Below are 27,177 nucleotides of genomic sequence, written 5' to 3'. Positions count from 1 at the left end.
AATCCATTGAGTTTATATCATCTATATTTACTACAAAGTTATCTGAAAATTCAATTATTAGATCTTTTAATTGAATCAAAACTCAACTAGTAACACTTGTTTGTCAATGATTTAATATTTTTATATCTTTTGACTATATCATATCAACAATAGTTTAAAATCAAAAAAAGTATTTTACTAAAAAAATGATAACAATTCATCATCAATCTGATCAAATTTATGTAAAATCTTATCATGTGATACTAAATCAGATATTGAAAGATGGGCTATTTTCATCAACCCCAAAGGTCAGTTCAACCCTCATCAAGTCAATGATTTTTTTTTATTGACTCCTAAATATTTCTAATAAATAAAATTTCCAAAACCTCACCATAAAAGGCGGGAAAGTTTGAAAATATGTTAGATCTAACTGAAAAGACTTATGTCCTTATCGATCTGAGTATGATAGTTCTGTTACCTCTACAACCAAGTGAAATCGAGCCGCGCATGGCTATCACGTCGGCTTTTAATTCCGTCATGACGCCCTCATCGTCAGCACGAAACAGGGAAAACCCTTCGTACAGCTACCTAGTGCCGCCGCGATAACACAGTGCTCTTTATTTTTTTCCTGCTATTCATTTCCCCAATGTACAATTTTATTTTTAATTTAAATTTAAACTTCCCAGTCAAAATTTTATTTTCAATTACGTGAATAAAATCTAAGTACATTTTTCAAATGGCAATGACGTCAAGTGGTTACGAAAATTAATTGCGTAGCTACAAGTAACAAGTATAAGTGTAAATCAGTGGATGACTGCAGCTAGTTTCCATCAAAAACAATTAAGAGAAACTCTGACCTACATTATTATTATATTGGGTTTTAGTGCCACGCCCAGAAGTTATTTGGATTTTCTCACCCGTATGTAATAAAAATTTTATTACAAAAAAAATTCATTATTGAATTGGTAGTTTGAACGTCAAATTCATGAGTGACGAATCGCTTACAGGTGGTATTACCACAACGAAAATAGCCATATCCACACATACACACACCGTTTACACACGATCGTCTGCACCAACCTCAGTATTGCATGCAGTCATGCGCGAACGAATAGAGATTCATGCAAATTATACTCCCTTTTATTTTGTATATACTTTTGTTGAGTTTTTCCTTATTTCAAAAATAACTCTACAAAAGCAAGTGATTACACATAAATACTATTATGAGAAAAATTAGCACAAAAAAACTCGTTATAAATTTCTATTAAATGCCATTTATTTCTTTTAAAATTATTCAATTTTCTTTTTAATTGTTCGCACTGTTGATCAAAGCAGTTTACGTTTGATTATTATCATGAAGATTGAATAGAAAAAAAAGGAAAAGAAATGAGATGTTCATTATGTGATGAGAATGATTAAATATACCGATTTGATCTATATTTATTTAATAATAGTAATATAAAAATGTTTTAATTATAAAAATGGTTGTGATAGTTAATTATATTTTCCACCAAATTATTCATCAAGTACTACTCAAATAATATGAATACATCAAATGTCAATTATTTTAGAAGAATGTCTAGCTAAATCTTCAAAGAATCTGCTTATCAATTATGTACCCTCAGGTTCTTGCCTTCACTGTTACTCTACAAACATTTTTTATTGATTTTCATGAATTTCCATTTTTTGCTGTATTTATTTATAAAAAAAGTCGATATCTAGTTTAATAATAATATTATCATAAACATCATCAAAATTGGTTATTCATAAACTTCTTAGCTGGTCTATTATTCATACTATCTGTAGAAATCTGAGAAACTTGTCAATATCAAGTTTTATCAACATCTTTTTGTGCTATAAATAACTGCTTATCATTGAATTTTTGAAAATCTTCTACTGGGTCAAGGTCAAGTGAATAAGTTCAATAATATATAGAAAAAAAATGTAGCCAAGAATACAAATCGAGTTACTTGATAGTAGATATTAAATTTAAAACAAAAGATGTTTTTTAATGGAGAAAAAAAATTTAATAAAAATATTTCAAAGTAAATATTTTCATGTTATTCTTGAACTTTATTCAATAGAAAGAGGAACAAAAAGTCTGATGATTAATAAGATGAAGTAATTATGTTCCATTTGTTGATTAAGTTTATGTCTATACTTGATGTAATGTCACGCTAGATGAATTATTACTATCTAATTTATCTTGTTTTAAGATAAGTAATTACATTTAACAACAAAAACGGCCATTAATAGCAGTATAATCACATTAATGACTTACTTGAAGTAAACTAACTAAAAATAGACGTTTAGAAAAAGCAAGTTAATTTGTCGTAGATTAAATTTTCGTTTTATCAGCATATAGTGCTATTAGCACTACACCTATGTGTTCAGAATTGTATTGGTCCTATTTTCCCACATGTAATGAAATGTTATCAAATGGATTCGCATGCAGGCAGACAACCCCTTACCTCACGTTGTGTCACATAACATCGTTTAACGTAACGTTAATGAAGTTTCGTTCATTTATGTGAGTAGGTAAATGACCTATGCTCGTAACGCTCGATTTAGCAACTAATTTAGAGAGTCTCTTTGACCCGAAATATTGGAGCATTATATAGTATACTCACTAAATAGTATTTGATACTAAATGAGAGAAAACAACCTGAACTGATATACAGCTAATTATAACTCAATAAATTATTATCATTTTTCTATCTCTACTGTATTGGTTTTCGTTTAGCTTTTCACAGCTTTTTTAGATATTACGTCAATTATCTCTTTTAGCAAGTTTTTTTCCTTTTCATTCACTTGCAATAGATAAACTTTACTCAAAGTTATATCAATCACTAATTATGAGTATTGCCTACATATAGAAATGATATCACAAATTATTCAAAAATATTATAAATATTCTAATACCTTCTTTTTTCTATCTATTTTTCAATCATTTCTACCATTGATTACAGATTCTCTATTTATTAAACATAATATTCCATGTGAAGTATTTTATGATGTATTTTTAAAAAATGTATTCATCATTGAAATTCGCTTTTAAATTTGACATTTTAATTAAAGTATGATCTTGTATTTAAAAAAATACATTTATATGAATGTTAATATTCTGATTAACTAAATACAAGTAATATAAGAGAAAATAATTGCTATGGCTGATGTAGCTGTGGGAACAACCTGTTGCATATAGAAATGAAATGGATATTGTTTTACAGCTGTTAAAAGATTTTTTTGTTTTACTTCGAGATAGTAATATTTTTCCTCTCTTATTATTACAGAGAAGTACGCACAGTGATACTCAACAAAGGATCATCGGGATTAGGATTCAATATTGTTGGAGGAGAAGATGGGGAAGGAATCTTCATTTCCTTTATTTTAGCTGGAGGGCCTGCTGATCTAAGTGGAGAACTTCGTCGAGGGGATCAGATTCTTAGTGTCAATGGGATTAATCTTAGAACTGCCACCCATGAGGAGGCTGCGGCCGCACTCAAGGTAATAATTATCTAACTATTTATCCTTTATTCAATCATTTATTGATAATAATTAAAATATATCATAAAATATCCATTATTTTATCATTTAAATTATTTTTCTAGGGTACTGGACAAACTGTCACCATTGTAGTACAATATAAACCTGAAGATTACAACAGGTTTGAAGCTAAGATCCATGATCTTAAACAACAAATGTCTCAACAGAATTTAACAACAGGTACACTAATGAGGACTTCACAAAAGAAATCTCTGTATGTCAGGTACGATGTCATGAATTAATTTCATTTTATGGTACAAGAATGTAAAACTAATTTCAGGTTTATAGGGGTGCATACATCTGGGTGCTGCTGAAGCATCAAAAAATATTCTTTACAAATTAAAGACCTACACCCTAGACCTATTTTTAGTGAAAAACTGATGACCTAAGTGATATTTTTCAGACGTAGAATGACTTGAAATCTAAAAAAGACAAACTCTATAACTAGGTCAATATTCATATTGATCAATAAAACTGATGGTTATCATATATTATGACCTAAAAATAACAACAATTAATTACAAGTTTTTCATGTAATATTCTGTTTCTTCAATTAATAATTGATGATGTTGAATTACAGTAAACTTGAATGAGTCGTAATAGTAATTATGACTACTCATTCGATCATTAATTTCTATTTAGTAACTTCTCCCATTTTATTTTTAATTTCTAATATCAATCATATTTTTCTTAAATTATGCTAAAGTCAATTTATATAATTATTATTCTCCCAAAAAGTTAATGAAAAAAACTGTCAGCTCTTTTCCTAGCCAACCCTCTTTTGACTATCCTGCTTTAAAAGCACTTCTTTATTCAAATCAATTATTCTTTACTCCCTAGATGTATGCATCCCCTCAGAAATCAAAGGCATAATCACAAGCTTGAAATGGAAACCACAAAAGAAAACTCATGCGAAATTTTTTTTGAACAGAGCTTTGTTCGAGTACGACCCCAATAAAGATGACGGTTTGCCTAGTCGTGGTCTTGCTTTTCGTTATGGAGACATACTTCACGTAACGAATGCCAGCGATGATGAATGGTGGCAAGCAAGAAGAGTCACCCCTCAAGGTGAAGAAGAGGGGTTAGGAATAATTCCTTCACGTAGACGTTGGGAACGGAAACAACGTGCTCGTGATCGTTCAGTTAAATTCCAAGGCCACATGCCGGTCATATTAGATAAGGTAATTAATTATATTCAAAATTACTGTGATATTTTGTTCGATAACTGCTGCTTTGCTAGACTATAAGGAGTGTCATCTTTTATCCTTACATTAAATAACTAATTAATTGTGATGAATAATTAAACCCTAGCTGTTTCTCGGTCAATGACTAATCATTTGATGAAATATTAATTGCCATGCTTAAAATAACTCAATATTTTATGCTATACTTAGTTCTTATTTACAATCAAGACTTCCTAGTGATTTACCTTCAGGGCTTGGTAATAATTCATAGCAAGAAACTATCATAATCATTCGTTAATAATATTAATAATAAAAATGATCTGTAAATAATTTTTATTATCAGTATTTAGTTTTAATTTTTTAAATATTTAAAATTGTTATTAATACTGCTATTTTTAATACATTTCTTTTCTTATTCTTTCGTTAAAGCTATCGAATAATTTAAATGCAATATTGGATAATGAGGTAGATTTATTAAAAAAAATGTTCAAATACTTTTTGAATGAATTTTTTTATAAAATTTTTCATAATATATTCTATTCTTTCTATTCTATTATTCTTTCATATTTTGATCAGTATTGAAAAATGATTCATTTATTTTTCCAGCAATCAACACTCGATAGAAAGAAGAAAAACTTTTCATTTAGTAGAAAATTTCCATTTATGAAGAGTAAAGATGATAAATCTGAAGATGGTTCAGATCAAGAACGTAAGTATTTTATATTCTACTTAATTATTGATGGATAAAAATTAAAATTAAAGTAAAATAAATATGAGCCTTGCACGTACGGTTCCTGCACGTTCGGTTTAATCCATATGTGTATTTGTTTCACGATGTAATTACACCACTTAATGGTTTTTAATATAAATCTAGATATTTTCAATATTGCATATTAAAAAGAATATTTTAAAAGTATAATTTTTCTACAAAACAAAAAAAAATTCCCCTATAAATTTTTAAAATATTGTAACATGTTATATGTAATATCTTGTACTTCATATTATGATAGAAATTAAATATTTATTTTTATTTATATTAAATAATAACTTGATATTGTATTGAACAAATGGCAAGAACCGCTGTGACAATATATGCCAACGTATATGACCTCCCGAATGAGCTTATTTGTGTTTTACTTGTGATACGTGACATGTCTTTTGTTTTGCCTGCTTGTGTAGGGTCGCCCACAACACCTGAGAATGAAAACGATCCTACTCGTAAGTATTTTATGTACACCATTTCATCCATATGCTCTCTTTCCCATCAGCTTAATCATTTTGCATCATTCAAACGCCTTTGTATCCTCATCAACTTACTTTCTATTTTTTACTCGACTACTTTCTAATATTTTTCAATGTTGTGATATTAAATTAACAATGTTTTCAATAATTAACCGAATTAAAAACGAATAAAATAATCAATTTGATTGTTATTTAAAAATATTTTTTAAATTATGTAATTTTTTGAATAATTAATACGTTTGAGTTTGAATTAACTGTTTTTCTCTAAATTTAAATTGATTTATAATAATGGTAGTATTATTCAGAGAAATTAATTAATGGCTATCATTCAATTTTTATTTCTTTTCGATAAATCATATTTATTCTGTGTAGACAGATAAATTCAATAATATAAATAATTGATTATATCTTGAGATGACAATAGATATTATACTGAATTGCCAATGTACTGTGTTCTAGCATTCATGCTGTGCTATACCCAGGACGACACTAATACCGAAGGTAATCACATCTCTCATCAATTGCATTCTGCTACAATATTTTTAAACAGATTAAAGTCCTAAATCTTTTTTCAACTCACTCTCAGATAGAAAAAAATTCTCTAACATGAATTAAGAGTTTACTCTAAAATTAATAATCTATCGAAAGAAAGCATTCATTTTTTAACAAAAAAATTTTTTCAATCCATCACAGTAATTTTTCTTTAGGAAATTGATTTTTCTTAAAGATGACTGTTTATTTTTAAAAAAAAAATTTAATTGGAAGTAATATAAAATTCCTTTGATTTTCTTATTTCGTAAAACAATCTACCGAGCAATATCTCACATAGCTAAAATGCTTCTGTAATTGTCTAATTTAAAGTGAAATTATTTTTTTATCTATATACTGTGTTATGTTTTTTTTTGTTTATCAATTGATATTTTTATTTTTATACGTTAATTTAATCGCACTAGCTCTATTTTCTCATCTAATTTAATTAAGATTTATCATCCGCCGCAGGGAGTAGAGAAATTTTATATCGCGTTGAACTGCCCTATATGGAAGAACTGACCTTAGTTTATCTGGAAAAGGAGGGTGATGAAAATGTTGATGAACTTAGTAAGTTTAATGTGTGACAAATCAAGTGTGACAAATCGATTTCAACAAATAAAAACTAATACCAAATGAAAATATAATGCTTATAATATCATCATAATACCGAAATTTATCAAACTGAATTTAAAAAAAAAAAACATGTTCATTAGATAGTTATATCATTGAACAAATTGAGACACACCGCCCATATGAGACAAATGCGGCGTGCATGCCACGAGTGATTTTTTTTTAGAAAATATTAAAAGTAGTTTAAAAACCAAGTGAAATTAAACTGCGTTAATATAGAGCATAGTTAACTTTTACATTGCAAAACCTCCTTATTACAATCTGTAGAAATTAAAGTTAAATTAATAAAATAATTTATTAATCTTATAGTCCTCCAACAAAAAGAAACAATCATCAGCTAAAAGTGTATAAAAAATGATCATGTGTGCTAACAATTTTTTTGTAATTTTTATCAAAAAACATTTAAATAAGAGTGTTCGTTTATTTTTTTAGGTAGCGAAGAAACTGTCCTGTCTTATGAACCCGTTCAACAATTAACTATTCAGTATACACGCCCAGTAATTATTTTGGGACCGCTTAAAGACCGTATTAATGATGATCTGATTTCTGAATTCCCTGATAAATTCGGAAGCTGCGTACCACGTAAGTTTTTTCAACTTCTATTACTGAAATTGTTATCAAGAATGCTATGTACTTGGATCAAAAATCTTTTCTATGTTTTTATAGTTATTAATTATTTTGAACGATATTCTATCGATAGATTGCTATCGATAAATCGATTAATTATTTAAATTCATTACTAAAGATACGACAAGGAGTAAACGAGAATACGAAGTCGACGGACGAGATTACCACTTTGTGGCATCGAGAGAACAAATGGAACGAGACATTCAAAATCATTTATTCATTGAAGCTGGCCAATACAATGACAATCTTTATGGTACTTCTGTAGCTTCTGTTCGGGAAGTCGCTGAAAAGGTAAACTATCGATCGCATAATATATTTTCCTACTTCATTTACATTTTTTTGACATATTCTTACATATCATTGCATATTACTGCACAATATTACATATACTGCTGCATACCATAACATCTTCATTCATATAGTCTTCATATTAGGTTCATTTTATTCATTTATTAATGTTTTTGTTCATCACAGGGTAAACATTGCATACTTGATGTTAGTGGTAATGCCATTAAGAGGTTACAAGTCGCTCAACTTTATCCAATTGCCATTTTTATCAAACCGAAATCAGTAGAATCTGTAATGTAAGTATTATTCTATTCATTTATAACAAATAAAAATAACTTCATTATCAAAAATAATTATTATTCTATTTGAATAAATATTTTTACAGGGAAATGAACAAACGAACGACTGAAGAACAAGCTAAGAAAACGTACGAACGAGCATTAAAAATGGAACAAGAATTCGGCGAATATTTCACTGGTAAATCTATTTTCTAACTAAATTTATGATGGTTTAAAAAAAACAAATAAGTATGTGTAATTTTCATCTTTTTTATAGCTATTGTGCAAGGAGACACCCCCGAAGATATTTATGTTAAAGTTAAAGAAGTTATTGCCGAACAATCAGGTCCAAACATTTGGGTACCATCACGGGATCAACAACTGTGACGTCCTGCCCCCCACGCTCATCAGAATTCAAATGCTTGGACACTTCCTCCAAGGCGTACTGAATAATTACGCAGCTCATTGAAATAAGACATCTTTTTCCATGTTCAAGTAGTATAAGTCAATAGAGATGCGTCTATCAGTACTACGGTTAAATAGCGCGATTGAAGAAAATTCAAGAAATAAAAAAATTAAGTTATGATTATTGAATGGTTTCTCTTTGCGTAAAATTTTATAATCATAAATAAATTCATATATGACATTTTTAATTAATTTACATTGAAATTTGTAATGAAAGTGAGTTTTATTTCTACAATGCATGAAGTATGAACAATCCGAATAAGGAATAATAAATTTTCATCATCAATATAGATTCCATAATTGTAAATTACGATCGATGTAATTCGTAATTAGTTTGGTATTTTAATTTTTAATTAACTAAAAAAAATCAATCATGTCTCGAATAAATTTTATACATAATTATTAAATTGAATATATATATATAATAAATAATTTTTAAATGACGACAGATAAAATTTATGTTTGATTAAATGAAGCAAGTTTTATATTTGTTATGATCTTTTATGATTGAGTGAAGTGTTACGTTTAATCTTCATCAATGTACTTAACTGCTTATTGTTAAAGATATAGAGATAAAAAGTATGTTTTGCATTATGAAACGTATATTATCCAAAAAAAAAACATTGCGAAATGTATGAAAAAGTAGAAAAAGAAAAATGCCTGAGACAAAATAAAAAGTTATATCTATATACAAAACGGATTGAAAAATAGAAAAATGTGATGATGAGATAATTAATCGTACAATAAATAAAAAAATGAAAATAAATATATAGTATTGCAATTAAAACGCGCAATTTTATGATCCATCTGACTTTACAGGACAAATCGTTAGTATTAGAATAGTGATATATAATGTTTTGTACAGCTAGATAACTAAGCCAGTAATGGGTTACGTGCAACATTATATAGAACATAAAATAATATTGTAATTTAAATACCACTACTAATTTATTATATAAATAGTAGTATGAATTATTGTAAATACCTACGCCTGTATCGGAGTGAAAAGAAAATGGAGAAAGTATAAGGTCTGAATGTTAATCATAGTAGGCAGTATTTCTAAAATTTAACATTAATGCTATCTGCAAAATAAATTACCTTAATTGTTAAGTCTTAATTTGATTAAAATTGTTGAGAACGTTACAAACGTCAAGCGAATTCGAAATTATTCGATCATTTCAAGGAGATTTTCCTTAATGGATTTCCCTTGATTTGATTATTAGTTGCCTTTGCAAGATTGGATTATTGATTAAACTTAGTAAAAAATGAAAGGATAAAAAAGAGAATTCGATAAATCAATTAATTAAGTACACGATTGACAATGTGTTTTGCAAAAACAAAAACTGTACTTATGTTAAACGGATGTTTCTGTATTCAACAATTAACAAAGAAAAGAAACAGAACTAAAAACTGATGATAAAATAGGTTTTTAGAAAGTTTAAAAACAAAAATAATAACAGGCATGATATTATGGCAATTGTTTGTCAATTTAATTGTAAAATAATGAGATAAAATATAACTATAACTAAACAGTTATTTAGTTTAATTAAATAATCTGCGCAGTTATATGATATAATTTTCAATCATCTTAAATTAATTTGTTAATGCAACAAAAAACATTATTTCCTTCAATTTAAATTTCTATTTCCATTAAATAATCTTAACTTCATTAATAAACTTTTGTAAATGAATAACTTATATTTGTCATAAACATACTAATTTTATTGACTAAGTATTAATTAACAGATAACTGCAGCAGATTTTATGAGAATAAATATAACAATAAACTCAATAAAAATCGAGCACCACCGTGTTGACCTACAGGTTGTGCCTGGTAATGTAGGACGTCGTGATTAAATAATTAAGGCATCTATTTCAATGTAAAAGAACATATAAAGAGAAAATAATTACGGACACTTATTATACATCTCTATAGTCTATTTAATAATATTACTTATTGAATTATCAATCTCATGTTCACCTTGTTTCATCGTTTTTAAATAGTTAATAAACGTTTTACCAATTTTAAATACAATATTTACTATTTTTTTCATCCATTATTATTTAACCTTTAAAATAAAAATAAGTATGCCGTAGATTGAATCATTCAAGTAACTTAAATTAAATTTTACATAAATGTTTCTTTTTACAATAACAAAATTAATGTCAGGGTAAAAAATTATTAATCTTTCTTCCGACAATATAATAATTTATTACAAAATAATCAGAACAAAAAAAAGTGAGTTAAAATTGAAAATATTCAAGATAAGAAGTCCTAAATTTCGAAAATAAAATTAATCTTCCGATTAAAAACAATTTGATTTAAATACCAAAATAATTGGGGGAGACTACGGTTTCCGTGGCGCCGCGATTTTTTTTTGCCTCGCAAAATTGTTGTAACTTGGTACAATGTACTTGCAGGGTGATTTTTTTTCATTAAACGGTGCGGCCGAAGGCCGCCACCGGAGAGAACCCTCTAATTCTGTAGTCCAAAATTATGCCTATGTATAAGCCCATATAAACCCAAAATTTAAAGTATCAATATCTCGAAAACTAAGTGAGATATGAAAAAATTTTATTCTTCATTTTCGTCTTATTTTGGACTGTTCTATCGAAATTCATTATCATTTCGTGGCGCCACGGAAACCGTAGTCGTGCCAATAATTGTACCAATACTACTTCATGTTAAAAGGAATTACTCCGAATATCACATCGTTCTGTATCAAACAATTTCCAAGAATTATTTAAGGTCACGTTAGGTTAGAAAATGTTTTGATTTAATAACAAAGAATCATCGCATTTAATACCTTCCAATTCAAAACATTGCCGTATTTGATTCAATACAATGGAATTTTGCTAATCCGTAAAACCAAAACATTATGACGTCACGCTTACCAGTTATCGCGTCCTATTCGATGTACATATATTTTCCTACTAAAATTTAGAATAAAATTTGTACTCACCAATGACGACATTAACCCTTATGATCTGCTACAATGATTCTAATATGAGACAAAATTCTATAATGACGTCACGTGATAACACTCACAATAACTTTACACATTTAATCGTTATTACTGCACGTATTAACATTCTACAAAGGGCACCGCCATTTTTTCATTTAAATAAATCGCGTACAATTCAATAAATTTTACACAAATCTATTTATCGATTATAAAGGAATCATAAGAATGATTAAATTGCACAAAAAAGAATGCTACAACGAATAGTTTTAATTCATTGTAAAAAACGGAGTAGTTTCAAATTCATATTTACCTCACTACCCACCTGTTGAATAAATTCACAAAAACCTTTATATTCGTTAACAAATGCACTAAAATGAGACAAATAATAAATCAAATAATTTAAGAATGTAAATACACACGAAAAATGACTTGTAGAAACTTATTTTCAATACAAAATCTATATTGTTAAGAACATCATAAGACGCGTCTAAATACTGCGAATTCTCGAATGAAACTGAAAGTAGTCAACAAACAAATGCAAGCGAACGTGTTTCCCCCACTCTTTCCCGCCTCTTCTCGGAATTGCGTAATAAATTGCGCAGTAGCAAATAATTCGCAAAAATGTCTAAAAATAATTAAAAATTCATTTCTTAATATGAAATGTAATAATATTTTTGTTCTATTGAACCACAAAAATTACATTCAAAATGGACTCTCGTAAAAATATAAAAAATAATAACTGAACATCAACGCCAAAGCATCATGTCGATAGATTGCCTTCAACTGGAAAGCATAATATTCATAAATTATTTTACTAATTTATTTATAACATTATAGAGAAAAATGATAAATAGACTAATCATTAGTAAATGATAAATTATTTCATTATTACGAGTAAATTAAAGAAAATAATAAAAATGGAGTAATTTTTTTGGAGTTTATAAAACTAGTGTATAGATGTCGTTAAAATATTTTTTGAATACTAGTGGTTATTTATTTTGAAATAAATAAACAAAATGTTGTTTAATTAATTTCATTTTATTTATTTTGTATTTTTATAATTATAAATTTTTTAAATTTTAAATTAAAAGAATAAAAAACTTTGAAAAGTCTAAATTATCCTGCTACGAGAGTCAATCAAATCATAGAACGAATTGTTAATTTATTTAATATTTTTTATTATAAAAAACGTCAATATGACGATGCATTAGACATTCATTCAAAATGAAAAAGAGATTGACACTCTATAAATCGTTAAAACAATGCAAAGGATAATGAAAACAGAGTATATATATATATATATATAGTTTTATTTTTTTTTATACGTTTTTTTCTTTTTTTACAAATCACAGAGAATCTCTAATTTGTAATTTTCTCTCGTCGATACATTATTTGAACAAAATTTTTGAAATAAAATATATATAGAATATATATACATATATTTCCATTTCCATCTACATTTTCAATTATTTATTTTTTATTTAATGAAGCAATAGCATTAACACACAATTTATTTATTATCTGAATCTATAAATATCAGCAGAAATATCATTAATATCTAAGAAAAATTTACATCAATTGTATCTATGGATAATTATAGTACATTAAAAAAGCGAATAATGATCGCGTGATAGTTTTTTAATTTAAATTATGTATATACACGAGCAATTCATCCTATCCACGCGAATTTTGTTCAGCAAATCACATTTATCTACGTAACATTAATACAATCCTACGTACACGAGAGCAAGTAACTGATACATAAACAGGAATTCATAACACTTATCTCATTGTTTGACATTAGATACATACATTACATACAATTTGTCATAAGAATTACTAAAATTATTTCAATGGAACGTTTTTTAATTTTTTCCTTCTTTAATCTGTATATTATGTTTCTTCCTTTGTGTAACTTCACAAAATAGTTGGTATTTACAACTGCCAATACAATCAGTAAATTATATAAACCTCGTGTGCACTATATAATAGTCTTCTAACCATGGAAGATAATCGTATTTGCTATACAGTGATACATGATACATACATACATAATTAAACATTTGTCACGTTTATTATATGTTTCATAAAGTTAGTCCTATTAATTAATCATATCAATTAATTTATGTATAGCTATCGAGTTTACATATAGATTTCCCTGAGACTGATTATAACAATTTAAATTTCCTCTTTCTTCTAGATGAAATGATGATTATTATTTTAATCGTATTTTTTGCTACAGCGAAGCAATAATGATAATTACAATAGTTTTTATTTTCGTTATAATTACAAGCTTGCGAAATAATTACATTTCAACTAGAGCTTTTTTGCAGTCATTAAATGAAATTTTTAATTGACATTGAAGTAAAGTCTATAAGTACATGAGAAAAATTGATAAAAAATTTTTTTTCGATAAAATTATTAATAAATTTATTGTATAATACAAGGGTCTTACTGTCATTAAACATAAGTCGTAACAACACGCGACCAATAATAAAATTCCTGCGCAAACACTTTCAATAAAAGCTGTTAACTTTATTGCACAATAAATATTTTACGGATCAATAAAAACATTATGAATTAATCAATAATTGAATTAATTGGTTTAAAATCAACAGTTTTTTTCAATAAAAAGTATTAAATGTAAAATATTTAAACTGTCGAATTGCACTTCCCAATTTATAAATGCCGCGTTGCACCGAAATTAACATATAAAACACTTGATTAGTCGTTATTAAAATATCTAATAATAATTGCATTATTTACTCAATTATTTAAGAAATACAATTTCAACCTATTATAAATAATAATTGTTGGGTAACATTGGTTATAGTAGTGGTTTTATTTACCCCTTATCTTTCTGATCCTTCACGAAATAACAACCCACGGTCGCTGTTATGATAAAAAGATTTATCATTGTCCTTTTATGATTACAATTAACATTTTATTTTATTTATAGTTATCTGTATTTATATATCCATATTTATATTGCCACAATTACCCAATAAATTTGTCAATCTTTCTTCATTTATCAATAAAATTTATTTATTTATCACCAAAGGAGTTTCTAGCAAATCTTTTTATAATAACATTTACGTGAGTTCTATTGTCATAGCGGCAGTTTTTCTCTAATGAAAGCGTTAGATTAAAATTCTTAATTAATCAGCCGCCGAGGCATATAATGTTAGATCATTATTATAATATTAAAAATTACAATTTTTCCAATAAATATTCTCGAACAATTTCAAGTCGCTGTTGTTGATACTTAACTATTTATTAATTACCAACTATTCATTCATTATTTGACACTCGGAGTAATTACATTGCACCTTCTTATTGTTTCCTAATTTCTTTTGCACCATTTACTCTAAATCATTACAGAAAATTATATAAATAAAATAAAATAAATATCAATTTACATAATAAAAACATAACTAAAAGACATTTGAATGTCGCATTATTGAAAGTTCTTAATTAATCACTATCGCAGTTTATTACTATAATTAATTGAATTATTTTAAAAGTAATCCTATGAGCTATTTTTTTTTCAACTTGTCACGCTTCAATGTTTCTTTAAATAGAGCTTTATTCACGGATTTAACTTTAGATTTTCCCGAAATCGATGTCGAAGGCGTACTTTGAAGAGATGAACTCTCCAATGACGCCTCCTGTCACCTCAAATTGATCACAACCTTTTCGACGTTTAACAGTGACCTAACTTTATCGTTGTATTGAATAAAACTTATTTTGGAGCTCCGTACATTTATTTTTTGACCAGCATTTGCTACATGACAGCATTTTACAAATTCGAAAAATTCTTCGAGTGTAAATTCCTTATAGATACTATGATGTACAATTCCGGGGGGCCCCATTGGTGCTTTTGGATTCAATTGTTTCAATAAAGCATCACGACTCTTTATTTTTAAAGCAGCCATCAAATCTTGGGTAAGCACCCACTTTTCGTCGGAGAAGCAAATATGATAGAGAACAGGAAGATTAGTTTCGCTTACTTCTATCTCTATTTCATCAAGTTCTGATTCTGGGCTGTCAGGTGAAGGAGCATCATCCAAAGGATTAAATCCATTCTCCTTGGGATCTATTAAATAAGAAACGAAAAGAAGATTATTAATACTATGAAAACATTTATACTCTTCATTAATTGATACAAATCTTATATGAGATATTTTTTACATTATAATTGATAAAACTGTTGAAGTTGGTGTATAAAAAATGATAATTATTTCATTATCTTTATAAAACTATTACTTAATCACGGGTAATTGTAATTCACAAGATAGAGAAAAATCATTAATCATCTTAATTAAAAAATTCAAAGACTTCAATACAATGTAACACACCTTTTCAACACCAACAATCTCAGGGAAATACATAAAATTCTGTTGAACTTTTTTTATAATTACTTGCTAATTGCAACAATAAATATAATAGTCACTTAAAATTACTGTCATGAAATGTGTGCGATCTTTTATTCAATTATTTTTTTAACATAAATGAATACTACATCTTTGGTCTGTTTAATAATGCTTCAAAATATGCGGAAACGTGCTTAAGAAAAGGAATATCACATAAATTACTTGGAATGTATGTAGGTTAAAAGTAATAAATGACTTTCAGACTCTAATTTACATTAAAATGCTTCTACCCAAAAAAGGAAAATATTTTTGTTCTCAGAAAAAATAGGGAGCAGGGGAATTAAGTGAGTGATTAACTTACCAAATATGGAAGAAGGGCCGCCGAAACTCCAAGGAACACTTGAACGGCCTTGAATGTCATCCAAATGCTGCTTGAGAAGTAGATGAGCATCTGTATCCACGGCCAACAATAATGGTGTTTGACCGGCATAAGTTGCTAATAATGGATCAGCACCATATGAAAGTAGAAGTCTTACAAGTTCAGTAGCACCATTTTCTGCGGCTTCATGAAGAGGTCTGCAAAATATAATATTGATTATTTGGTCATTTTCAAACTTTTATCTTCACGTCTTAAATCACTTTTATTGATTTTAAGTAAATGAAATGAAAATTTAATTAATAAAGTTAAAAATAGAAAAGTTAAATTTTGTACTCAGTTAGAATCTAAAATATTCTAAAATTACCTTATTCCACCATTTGCGCTTTCACTAACATTAGCTCCATATGCAAGTAAAAGTTTAGCAATTTCTAAGTGTCCTTTAGCGCAAGCTTCATGAAGTGGAGTATATCCGGCATTATCTTTGGGACTTGGAGGACTGTTTAACTTTTCTAAACAGTATGCAGTAACATCCTGTCATAAAATGAGAGAAAAAAAAATAAATTCATGATATTTTAATTAACTTAAATAATTGAAAATAGAAATTATCTTAGCGAAGATAATGAGTAAAATGCTTACAGCATAACCAAGTCTTGCAGCACGGTGTAGAATAGTTTCTCCAACTCCTTTCTTAATAACCCAAGTTCTGATTTCTGACTGGATATCTGCAACGCACTCAGCATTCGGTCGTGTGATCGTCTGTTGGAGTTAGAAAATTATTTAATTAAATTTTGAGAATAACAACAAATTCTGGAATGTAAATAAAAACATAAAAAAGCAAATTACCTTTTTCCGTTCTTTTAATGTTGTTTCATCCTTTTTTAACGGTTTTTTCTTCTTACGAATGTAATCAAATCCGGAGCGAAATTTCCGACGTCCAGTGCGCAATTTAAGTTTCTTTTTACTCGATATCTCCGTTCCATCGTTATTATTATCGACATTAGGTTCATTCACTTCCGTTTCATCTTCATCTTGTTCGTCATCCTCCTCATCTTGCGCAACTTCTTCTTCCTCAACTTCCGGTTCTTTCTTTAAATTCTGTAATTTCTTCTCCGTCAGTGATTTCAATAAATATTTCCGTCTTTGAGCAGTTAAAAAATGTCGTTTAGAATTAAGAATAGCCTTATTACTTCTCAAAATACCGACATTTCTTAATCGATTAACAACCTTCTGTTTTAATGTCTTAGTTCTACCTAATATAATGTCTTTAGTTTCCGTTTGAGAATCATCATCTTGCGAGGTATCACCAGCATGATTTTGCATAGGAGGAGCTGATGCTGGACGATCTTCACCGAATACTTCTCTTATAGTAGCTTCTTTCTTCATCACCCTTGTCTCTGTTCTTGTTCTACTTTTGAGAACGTACGTTGAAAATTCATTAGGCAGTGCGTAATTATTTTTAAATGTATCTCTAAAATTATTAACAGTCTCTTTACGGAAATAGCCTAGCAGATAAGAATCTGGTGCATTAATTAGCTTGGATGATTTATTATTTTTCATCGGTATTCTTCCCTTAGCCTTAGATGGACTATCATTTTTTAAAAGTGGAGTAAAACTCGGAGTTGGCAACAGTTCCGGTTCATTACTACCCTTCGGCAATACTTTATTGCCACTTTTTTCAAACTTATCTTTCACTTTTTTCTTACCATCTTTTTTGCTGTTACCTCCGACTTTTCGAGCTAGCAGATCAACAATAGAGTTCGACTCAGATCTTGTTTGTCTTGAACTTGTCGTTTTGGGAGGACATGATATGGTAGTAGATGAAGTGGCTTCTTCATCATCGATTTTACTACCTAATCCACTTCCAACAATACTGAAACTGTAATTAGAGTCGAGATCACTATCAGCAGTACGTTTTCGCAGACAAACATCTGAACTATCCATCGACACAGAAAGTGCCGGGGAGTCGGGATCTAAATCTGGTAGAGACGTTGATAATCGGTGGAATCTAGATGGCTTTGAGACGCTTATTAAACGTGGAGGCATTCTTAATGATTTTTTATATACATATACTTCTTCTTCCCAACCCGGTCTAAAATCACTTCCATCACCAAACAATGGCTTAGGTTTCGGTTTTTGAGATGAATTATTTTTTGCCGGAGTTTTTGGAGTCTTTTCCTCTTTTGTCTTGACTCCTGTGTCTCTTGAACGTAATTTCATACCTTCATTCTCTCCAGCTCCTCCAATACCAGATCGTTTTCGAGCCCGTAATCTATGAGCTACTGAAGATCCTTTAGGAATTTCTACACTACCATCACTATCATCCCCACTAGAAGATTCACTTGCACTTGATGATTCTAATTTAATTCTACTTCCTCTTCGAATCTGTCGTTTTTTAACTATTATTTCTTCATCTATATCACTATCATCTTTCTTTCCTTTCTTTTTATTTACACGTTTTACAGGATTAAATTCTTCAGATTCATCATCAGAATTATTGCCATTTCTTTCATCATCTTCTACCTCTTCATCCTCTTTTTCGTCTTCTTCCTCTTCCTCTTCCACCTCCGCTTCCTTCTCATGTTTCTCTTCCTCTATTTCTTCCTCTTCTTCTACCTCTTGTTTTGGTTTCACATCTGTGTTTGATTTTGTTGCATCACCCAAATCATTTTTACTAGTCTTTGTCTCATCAACAGGTTCCTTAACATTTTTATTAACTATCTCATCATCATTTATTCCTTTTTTAATTTCTTCAGTTTTAATTATTATATCTGAAAGCCGAGAATTACTGTCTTTACTTTCATCGTCAACATCATCAGACTTTAAATTATCACCCATTTTTCTTTTACGCCCACGTTTCTTTACAGCATCACCACTTCTCAATTGTTCCATAAATTTATCACAGGTTGCTGACCACAAAGGATCCACTTCAGTAATATTGTCATTCTCCTTAAGCTCTATTTTAACGAGATCATTGCACGATGTCATTCCTATACACATAGCATCATCAAGAGGTACAGGCGGTTGAACTTTCGACAATTGTTTCCGGTCTCTTCGCATCTCTTCGAGTGTTTGCCGTTCAAGGACCGGCATTTCTCCTTCGGAGTCACTATCACGAAAATCGAACACTGAGGTTTCTGAGGAACTACGGAAGCCACTTGTTCTTGCAGCTATTACAGATGCTACTACAGGGATTGGAGCTGCTGCTGGCGTTGTTGCGGCGACAGGCATATTTTCTTCTTCACACCGCGAAAATAATCTACGTCGAGGAGGTAAACATGCGGCTTTCTCGCAAGTTAATTTTGGCGGACTGCCTGCTGATGAAGCTATCGACTGTGGAGTAGACGTTGAAGCCACGCGTTCAAAGTCTGCAATAGAAATTTTTACAATAATTAATTAAGTACTTTATAATTTAATTTACTTCTACAAAATTGGTTAATTAATACCGTCAAAAACTTTTCTTTTTAACTGATAAACAGTTAATTATTTAATTTATTACAGGAAATAATTTCAAATGAAAAATAGTTTATCCAATAAATATTTTAACTGTATTGTTGACATTAAATATAAATTATGTCTTTATTAATAATCTATTTAGCATGATAATACTAATTATTAATTCATTAATTTTACAATGAATTTAAATTTGATCTAGCTGGAACTAAATTTAAACAGCCTTATAATGTTTAACGTTACAAACATAATTTCATTAATCAATACTTTAAAGATCACATTAAAAACAAATGCATTTATGTTATCAATACTATGCATAATATTATATTAATATAAATATTTATAATTTATTTATCAATTATAAAAGAATAAAATTCATAATTGAATGCATTTATTGATTAATGGAATAAATTAAACAAACCAAACATTGAATATCCTTGTGACAAAGGACAATATAATAAAGGTAATTCAATTAATTAACATTTTAATGATAACATTAAGAGACTTATGATATTTTCTATTATCAATAATGCATATAATATCATGCTAATAATAATCATTAATTTATTCATCATATGAAATGCACATCACAAACTCTTACCGCTTGGCGTTGCGGATATATCTTGTGAAGATAGTGACACCGGTTTCGAAGTAAACTGACCAGTTCCAACCTGTATAAAAACAAAAGAAAAATGTCAGTTAAAACGAATAAAAATCCAAGATAGTAATGAATACCAGAAAGTCAATAAATACCTGTTTCAACTCGGCCTTAGTGCGAATCTTGGCTGCTAGAATGGCTGCAAGGCTATCATCCTTATCACGATGAATTTGATTCTCAAGTTCTCGTGGAGCCAGCAGTGCCTCCTTGCCTGCTGGTAGCGTAGCAGATGAGTTTACTCTTGAGGCATACAAGCTACGGGGGGTTTCTTGAGTGATAGAGTCTACCGCCCTCGGCACATGGAACTTGTAATGCGGTGGAGTATTGCTGTTACGCTCTAACAAACTTGCTGCAGTAAACGGCGAGAGATTGTGTCTACCAATGTTAGTCTTTGGCTCTACTGGCGCTACGACCTAAAATACATATTAACAATTAGCATTTAAAATAATTATTTACATTTTAAATTGTTGTTAGATTTATTGTTTGAGATGAGGTTGAAATGATTTTACTTTAATCAATTTAATGATGAGAAAATGATTTTAAATACATTCAAAACATAAATAAGAATCGAGTATCAAGTGAAGTTTAGATGTTAAAACCTTTTTCTGGGTTTTAATCATGGAATATTTGAACTAATCATTTATTGATAAAAACTTTTTCCAATGGAAGAAAGTTTTGATCTGATAAGGTAATAATAAAAGTCATTAACACAGCTAAGTAAATATTGATGTTAAAATAGTGAGATTATCAGATTTATAAAATGTTTAAATGTTGTTTTATACTTTTTATTTTATAATTGTCGTGAGAATAAGTACTCTAAAAACACGACGATCTTAATGATATAAATGTAGGTAATTAAATACAGCAAACTAGGATAAAAGGGTTAGAAATATAATTAAAGATTTTTTACTTAAAAAGAAATGGTTTCATGTCAGTAATTCTTTCAAGAGATATTGAAATTACTTTGATCAATATTTTCAATTTAAACTCTACGTTCTAATTATCTTACAGCATTAAGTTATTGGATCAAATATTTTATTGGTAATAATAATTTGCTTCTTTAAATAATACCTAACAAAGCTATTCGCAATCTGAAGCAATCTATTAGTAATTATAGTTCTTGTAAATATCAATTCAAGATACGTTTCAAAAATATTTTTTATCTTTAGGCTATATAATCTTAAAGATTAATTGTTTTATGCTCGTTAATTAACATCGTTGACTATTACATCTAATAAATGACACTACTTTTTATGATTTGAGAAAAAACTACTGAAATTATTTTATAAGTCAACACAAAATTTTTAAAGAAGTATTTTATACATGAATTTAAACGAGGTCTTTATCATCATGCATCCCCTTTAAATTTTAACTCGCTGCTAATTCTACATTAAGTCAATTAACAAAGTGATTATTTATTTTGTTTTTCTTTTTGTTCATTAAAGTGGATGTATTTATTACCAGATAAGTATCATCAAAACCATAATAACAAGTTTTTTATGGATACAAACCAAGTAATAGGTCAGATGAGATAAAATTTTATATTTTCGAATTTAAAGGAAAGAATATTGATTATTTTAAGAGCAAACAGATAAAGTATCGAAATTCATCGGGTGATAAGTAAATGTATTTAGAAGAAGAAAGTTTAGGGAATGTTATGTTGAACTTACTTTATTTTGGAAGCTTTGCTGGCTGTGATTAACCAAAATAGGTTGCTGACTGTTAAGTTGTTCTTCTCTTTGCTGTTTATTTTCTAAACTATTTCTGAGTAAACTAAGAACTCTTTTATCAGCACCAGTATTACTTGGTTGATCTAACGGTTGAGTACTATAAGGTGATCTCGGAGGTTGTCGGTAGCCAGGAGGATAAGCCACTTGACTAGTTGTCGGTTGTCCTGTCGACAGTGAAGCACCAGTTGACTTTTCATTCGAATGAATGTAGGATCCAGAGTCTAGAGAGATCTTGGACTCCGGGTAAGTCCGTTTATCACAGAAAGCTGGATGTCTTTTAGGAGTTGGAGAGCAAGGATTGTCCCTCTGGTTAAACGAAGACGGTGAAACCAATGTTCCATTTGGCATTGCCCGTGGCAAGGTCATCTCATGCCTCTTTTGTTGTTCATGAAGCACACGAGCTGCTTCAAGTTTTTGTTGGATTTCTTTGTCAATGGCTAGCTTCCAATTATCTACACGTGGTTGTTTGCTTGGTTCACTACCACCAGCCATATAAATGGGCTCGCTTGGACGCTTTAATGCAACACGATCTCTCGCTTGTGGAATCGAATGTTTACCTCTACTATCCAAATAATACTTATTAATGTCAGATGGATACTCATGCACTGGCAGTGTTGGTCTAGCTGGATCCATTGATGAGTATCGCGATGTTGGACGTATGTTGGTCATTTCACTTGCTGACGGATACGACATTTTATTATTATACAATGGAGTGTTAGGCAGTGAAGATTTTTTGAATGTCGACATGTGAGGTAATGGCATTGAATTCGAATTCTGCAGTGTTGGCGTCGATGGGACATAAAGTTTTTGTGAACTACTACGTCTAAGAGGATTTTCGACATGATTTGGCTGGCTTGGCGGATGATGTCGAACTGGTGTCGAGTTGAAATTGGGAAGAAAGTCAACTTTAGGTGCACAAACTGGCATTTGTGGAGTCGACGGTCGTAAATTCGCAGCCATTGGATTTCTCACATTATTCCTCGAGTCGTACGTGACGTAAGGAACATCGGCTGGTTGAACAGGTGGTGGGGGCATACTCCTACTGATTCTTGAATTGCCTACACTTGAGCTGACTTGCTTATCCGCAGATCCATTATCCAAGTCGTCACGAGCGGTAGAGTCAGCTGAAGTCTTGATTGTTTTGACTGACAAGTCCAGTGGTGACTCTCGTTTTCTCAAAGGTAATCCATTGACCTGAGGAGGCGTTGGAGAAACTCTCGAAACAGGTTGGCTCGGTTGACTTATTACCGATGAAGAATTTGAGTATAAATAATCCTTATATCCCGGATTATGGTTATTATTAGGAGGCTGTGATGATGGATATGATCGATTATTTGAATCGGAAGACGTTCGTGCATGAACTGTGACGGCAGTTGATGCAGCAGGTCGACTGTCTGAGTTAATCGATGTAACGGTTGTAGTACTAGAAGAATTACTGTGATGACTGGGAGCTACAGTTGTTGCATAATTCCGATGGCTCATTTGCGCACTGTAACCGGAAGTCGTGGTAGCTGTCGAGTGATTACCATACGAAGTATTAAGCGTATAATCTGGAGCTCTGCTAGTATGAACAGACATAGTAGAGTGCGATACACCTGACGAACTTCTAGGTACGATAATCGATGGTGTTCGATGTCTCAATAGTGACTGTGTTTTACCTACTGCTTCACGCGAACTTTTGTTGGAATGATAGGATGACACCGCAGTAATTGGTAAATTGTGCGTATTAGAATTCCTTTGAACTGCTGATGGCATTCTATATGAATTATAGGAGTTGATTTGGTTTGTAGAAAAGCTGCTTCTCTTCGGATCAGCGCCATTGTGTACAGTAGGCTTAGTCGGTGGCGGAAGATAAGAGATCCCATTGATGTGATTACTAGCGTTCGATGGTGGCAGCGGTGGAGGTGGTGGCAATGGCGGTGGTATTGATGACGGTACTGGAGATTGCCCGTATTGTGATCTAGATGCTTGTGGATAAACTCCACTTTGCATACTCTTCTGGTACGAATGGTATGAAGACTGATGTGGTGGATACACATTTGGATAACTAGCTGCAGGTCGATGATGCTGAGCTACTGCTGTAATGCCATACGGATGCGCTGATGGCCGAGTAGGGAGAGGGGGAGGAGGATATGTGGGAGAGTGGGGTTGAAAGTTAGCAGTTGTATGTGGGGAAGGATTGTGATGAGGTGAAGGTGTATGATGAGGTGAGGGTGTGTGATGGGGCGAGGGAGTATGATGAGGGGAAATAGCATGTGGATTGTGCACAATTGGAACGTGCGGTGATTGTCTCTGTGGTGATGGACTTGCATGATGATTCAATTCGTGAGGTGAAGCTGTTGGATGATAATTTGACGATGATGACTGTGGTGGTGGCATTTGTTGTTGACTCATCGCTGAATTATGAGAAGAGTGAGAACTAGGGTACGGGTTCGTCACTCGACTCGAATAAGAAGTCATTTCATGAGAGGATGTATTTATCCGATTAGAATGTTGTTGAATCGGATGTTGCTGAGGTGCATGATGTTGCTGTTGAGAAGATGGTGGTGGTTGTTGTTGATATTGCTGTTGTTGTTGTTGTTGTTGTGGAGGTGGTGGTTGAGCTAAAGGTTGCTGTTGATGGTGCTGATGTGATGGTGGATGTTCTTGCTGTTGAGGTACTGCATGAATTGAAGATAGCGATGATGGAGGTGGTACAGAAGCTACCGGTAAATGTGGCGACGTAATATGTCCAGGATGGTTGTGGGGAGACTGAATATAACTCTGACCAGTGTGTCGAGGACTGCAAGGATTATTCGATGATGCTGGAACAGAATGGACACTCGTGCCATCAGCTGGATGACGCAATTGTTGCATTTGAGTTTGAGAATTTGAAAATCCACTTGGACGGCTCGGTTGCTCATGATTATTTATGGCTGGATACACCGGATAAACATTTGCAGTTTGTGACTGTGGCTGTTGATCTTGTTGATTTGTTGATCGATGTGATAAAGCGACAGAATTATCTTGCTCTGGAGGATTAGTTCGAGTCGCGACAGGTTGATGTGGAGTGGTTGACGATGATGTTGACGTCGTTGGCTGTGGTGTTTGATAAACAGAATTTTGCGAAAAGGGCGCTGGAGCACTCTTTGTAATATCCGGATGATGATATCTAGGATAATACTGAGTTCTCTGAGTAATAGGAGATGAAGTGGGACGTTCATTTGGCTGATAAGTCGAGTGTGAATTGAGCATGTCAGATGCTCGATAAGCTGAAGATCTTGGTACGTTATTTAATTGTTGATAGACTGGAGGAGAATGTGGTTTCAGTGGCGGTTCCATTTGGTGTATCACTGGAGACGGATTAATGACAGAATTGACATTCTGCTGGTCCTGTCTCTGAGATTGGGGCCTACTTGGTGGTTGCATCTCTGTCAAACTAATCCCAGGACTGCCGTTATGCTCGGGTCTATCGTCAGGCCTGGTGTCTGGTACTTCGACTCGCGTCGGTTGCGGAGGATATGGCTCGATTGTACGTAGCTCATTTGAACCGCTTGAGTTCCAATACGAGTCATTAAGGTGACTGTTATCTCTGTTATCAGATTTATTCTCATCATACCTTGTGTCATTGGTAGCCGGCGTTGCGGCTTTTGTCTGGCTATTATAGCCATCGTTTTCAGTCGAACCAGACCCAACGTTCACACTTGGCGCGGGCAGTCCCTGAAAATACTGGCGAGCCCCCTCCAATACGTTCGTAAAACTTACATCCATGTCACGCCAACTCACGAATCTGTAACATCAAAGAAAGAGAAATGATTTCAGTTAGTTGGTTTAATAAATGAAAAATCAATTATTTGATAAATTATTTGAATAAATATAGGATAATTATCAATTAAACATCATGAATATGTAAGTCAGATCGTACAAGTTGTAAATTTAGGATAAAGTAAGTGGAACAAGTGGAAAATAGACACGAGCATATACATAATGAAATCGATTGAGCTGGAATCACTGGGGTCAGCTATATAGTAGATGCTCACGAGGTGCTGCCGAAAGATAGTTTCTCACGAGACAGATAACGGTGCCACGATCGCGTCAGGCAACATTAATCTTCATCCTCTTGTATTTGTCTTGTCGTGTTCACGCAAGCTCTTTCCTTCACTCAGATATGTCTTTCTCATTCTCCCTTTACTTCTCACTTGATTTGCTCCCCTTTAGTACTTGGGTCAGAATTTTGTTTTATTAATCTCCTCGCTACTGGATCAAAAATTACATCGTCTTTCAAATTACCAACGTTTAAATAGTCAAACCATAAAGTCGTAAAATGAAAAATAGCATCCCATGAACTGCTCAACTTGAACGTTCATAAAAGGAATTTAATTTCAGTTTGAAGGCGAGCTTGAATACTTTTGAAAAGATTTTAATCTTTCCATTTTAATACACAATCTGCTTAATGTCTTTCAAAACTCAAAAGCTTAATAATATCACTGAATGCATGTTCAGTATAAACAAATTACTTTGTAATCAAGTTATGAAAAATACTCTTAACTACTCAAGCTTTTTCCTTTCATGTAATTAAAAATTTTCCACTGTGTAAAGTACTTTCATTTTGTGTATTTTACCAAGTATATTTTGCATACTTTCGTTTCTTTCTTTTCTATTTTCTCTTTGTTGTAAATACATACAAGGTAATTCCACTACAAACTATAGTGTCACGACTTGCTAAACATTCACTTTGACCTTAACATACTGAACTTATGATTGCTTTATACGGTATTTAATCAGTTTATTTTATCCATGTATTTTATACATTTATACCCAATACAATACTGACGACAGTTTATAAAACGGGTTTTATAACTGATACCTATG

At 30.9% G+C, this 27,177-nt stretch overlaps 2 protein-coding genes across 14 annotated transcripts in view; one reads left to right on the top strand and one right to left on the bottom strand.

The window, feature by feature from the left end:
• The window catches only part of dlg1 (discs large 1), a 116,672-nt gene extending 105,975 nt beyond the window's left edge, over positions 1-10,697 (top strand). For 7 of the 13 annotated variants that reach the window (XM_035081975.1, XM_035081973.1, XM_035081978.1 and 4 more), the window contains 12 exons: positions 3,273-3,486; positions 3,591-3,748; positions 4,457-4,706; positions 5,316-5,418; positions 5,889-5,927; positions 6,411-6,452; positions 6,933-7,049; positions 7,545-7,694; positions 7,858-8,030; positions 8,214-8,323; positions 8,413-8,504; positions 8,583-10,697. In XM_035081975.1, the coding sequence (XP_034937866.1) occupies positions 3,273-3,486; positions 3,591-3,748; positions 4,457-4,706; positions 5,316-5,418; positions 5,889-5,927; positions 6,411-6,452; positions 6,933-7,049; positions 7,545-7,694; positions 7,858-8,030; positions 8,214-8,323; positions 8,413-8,504; positions 8,583-8,692 (1,558 nt within the window). In that variant the 3' untranslated portion in view covers positions 8,693-10,697. The remainder of the gene's footprint in view (positions 1-3,272; positions 3,487-3,590; positions 3,749-4,456; positions 4,707-5,315; positions 5,419-5,888; positions 5,928-6,410; positions 6,453-6,932; positions 7,050-7,544; positions 7,695-7,857; positions 8,031-8,213; positions 8,324-8,412; positions 8,505-8,582) is intronic. The other 6 variants (XM_035081974.1, XM_035081976.1, XM_035081977.1 and 3 more) reach the window with 6 other exon arrangements.
• A 2,500-nt stretch (positions 10,698-13,197) lies between these two features.
• Positions 13,198-27,177, bottom strand: part of LOC118066163 (protein piccolo) — an 83,711-nt gene continuing 69,731 nt past the window's right edge. Inside the window, exons 4-11 of the mRNA XM_035081990.1 lie at positions 22,267-26,095; positions 20,692-21,009; positions 20,540-20,609; positions 17,332-19,853; positions 17,125-17,244; positions 16,853-17,019; positions 16,471-16,685; positions 13,198-15,832 (exon numbers count right to left, since the gene is read on the bottom strand). Of these exons, the coding sequence (XP_034937881.1) occupies positions 15,408-15,832; positions 16,471-16,685; positions 16,853-17,019; positions 17,125-17,244; positions 17,332-19,853; positions 20,540-20,609; positions 20,692-21,009; positions 22,267-26,076 (7,647 nt within the window). The 5' untranslated portion in view covers positions 26,077-26,095 and the 3' untranslated portion in view covers positions 13,198-15,407. The remainder of the gene's footprint in view (positions 15,833-16,470; positions 16,686-16,852; positions 17,020-17,124; positions 17,245-17,331; positions 19,854-20,539; positions 20,610-20,691; positions 21,010-22,266; positions 26,096-27,177) is intronic.

The sequence above is a fragment of the Chelonus insularis genome, unplaced genomic scaffold, assembly GCF_013357705.1.
Source record: "Chelonus insularis isolate UGA/USDA-ARS -01 unplaced genomic scaffold, ASM1335770v1 contig_331_pilon, whole genome shotgun sequence".
NCBI classification, from domain to species: Eukaryota; Metazoa; Arthropoda; class Insecta; order Hymenoptera; family Braconidae; genus Chelonus; species Chelonus insularis.
The sequence above is the reverse complement of the archived record's forward strand: the minus strand, read 5'-3'. Positions and strand labels throughout refer to the sequence as shown.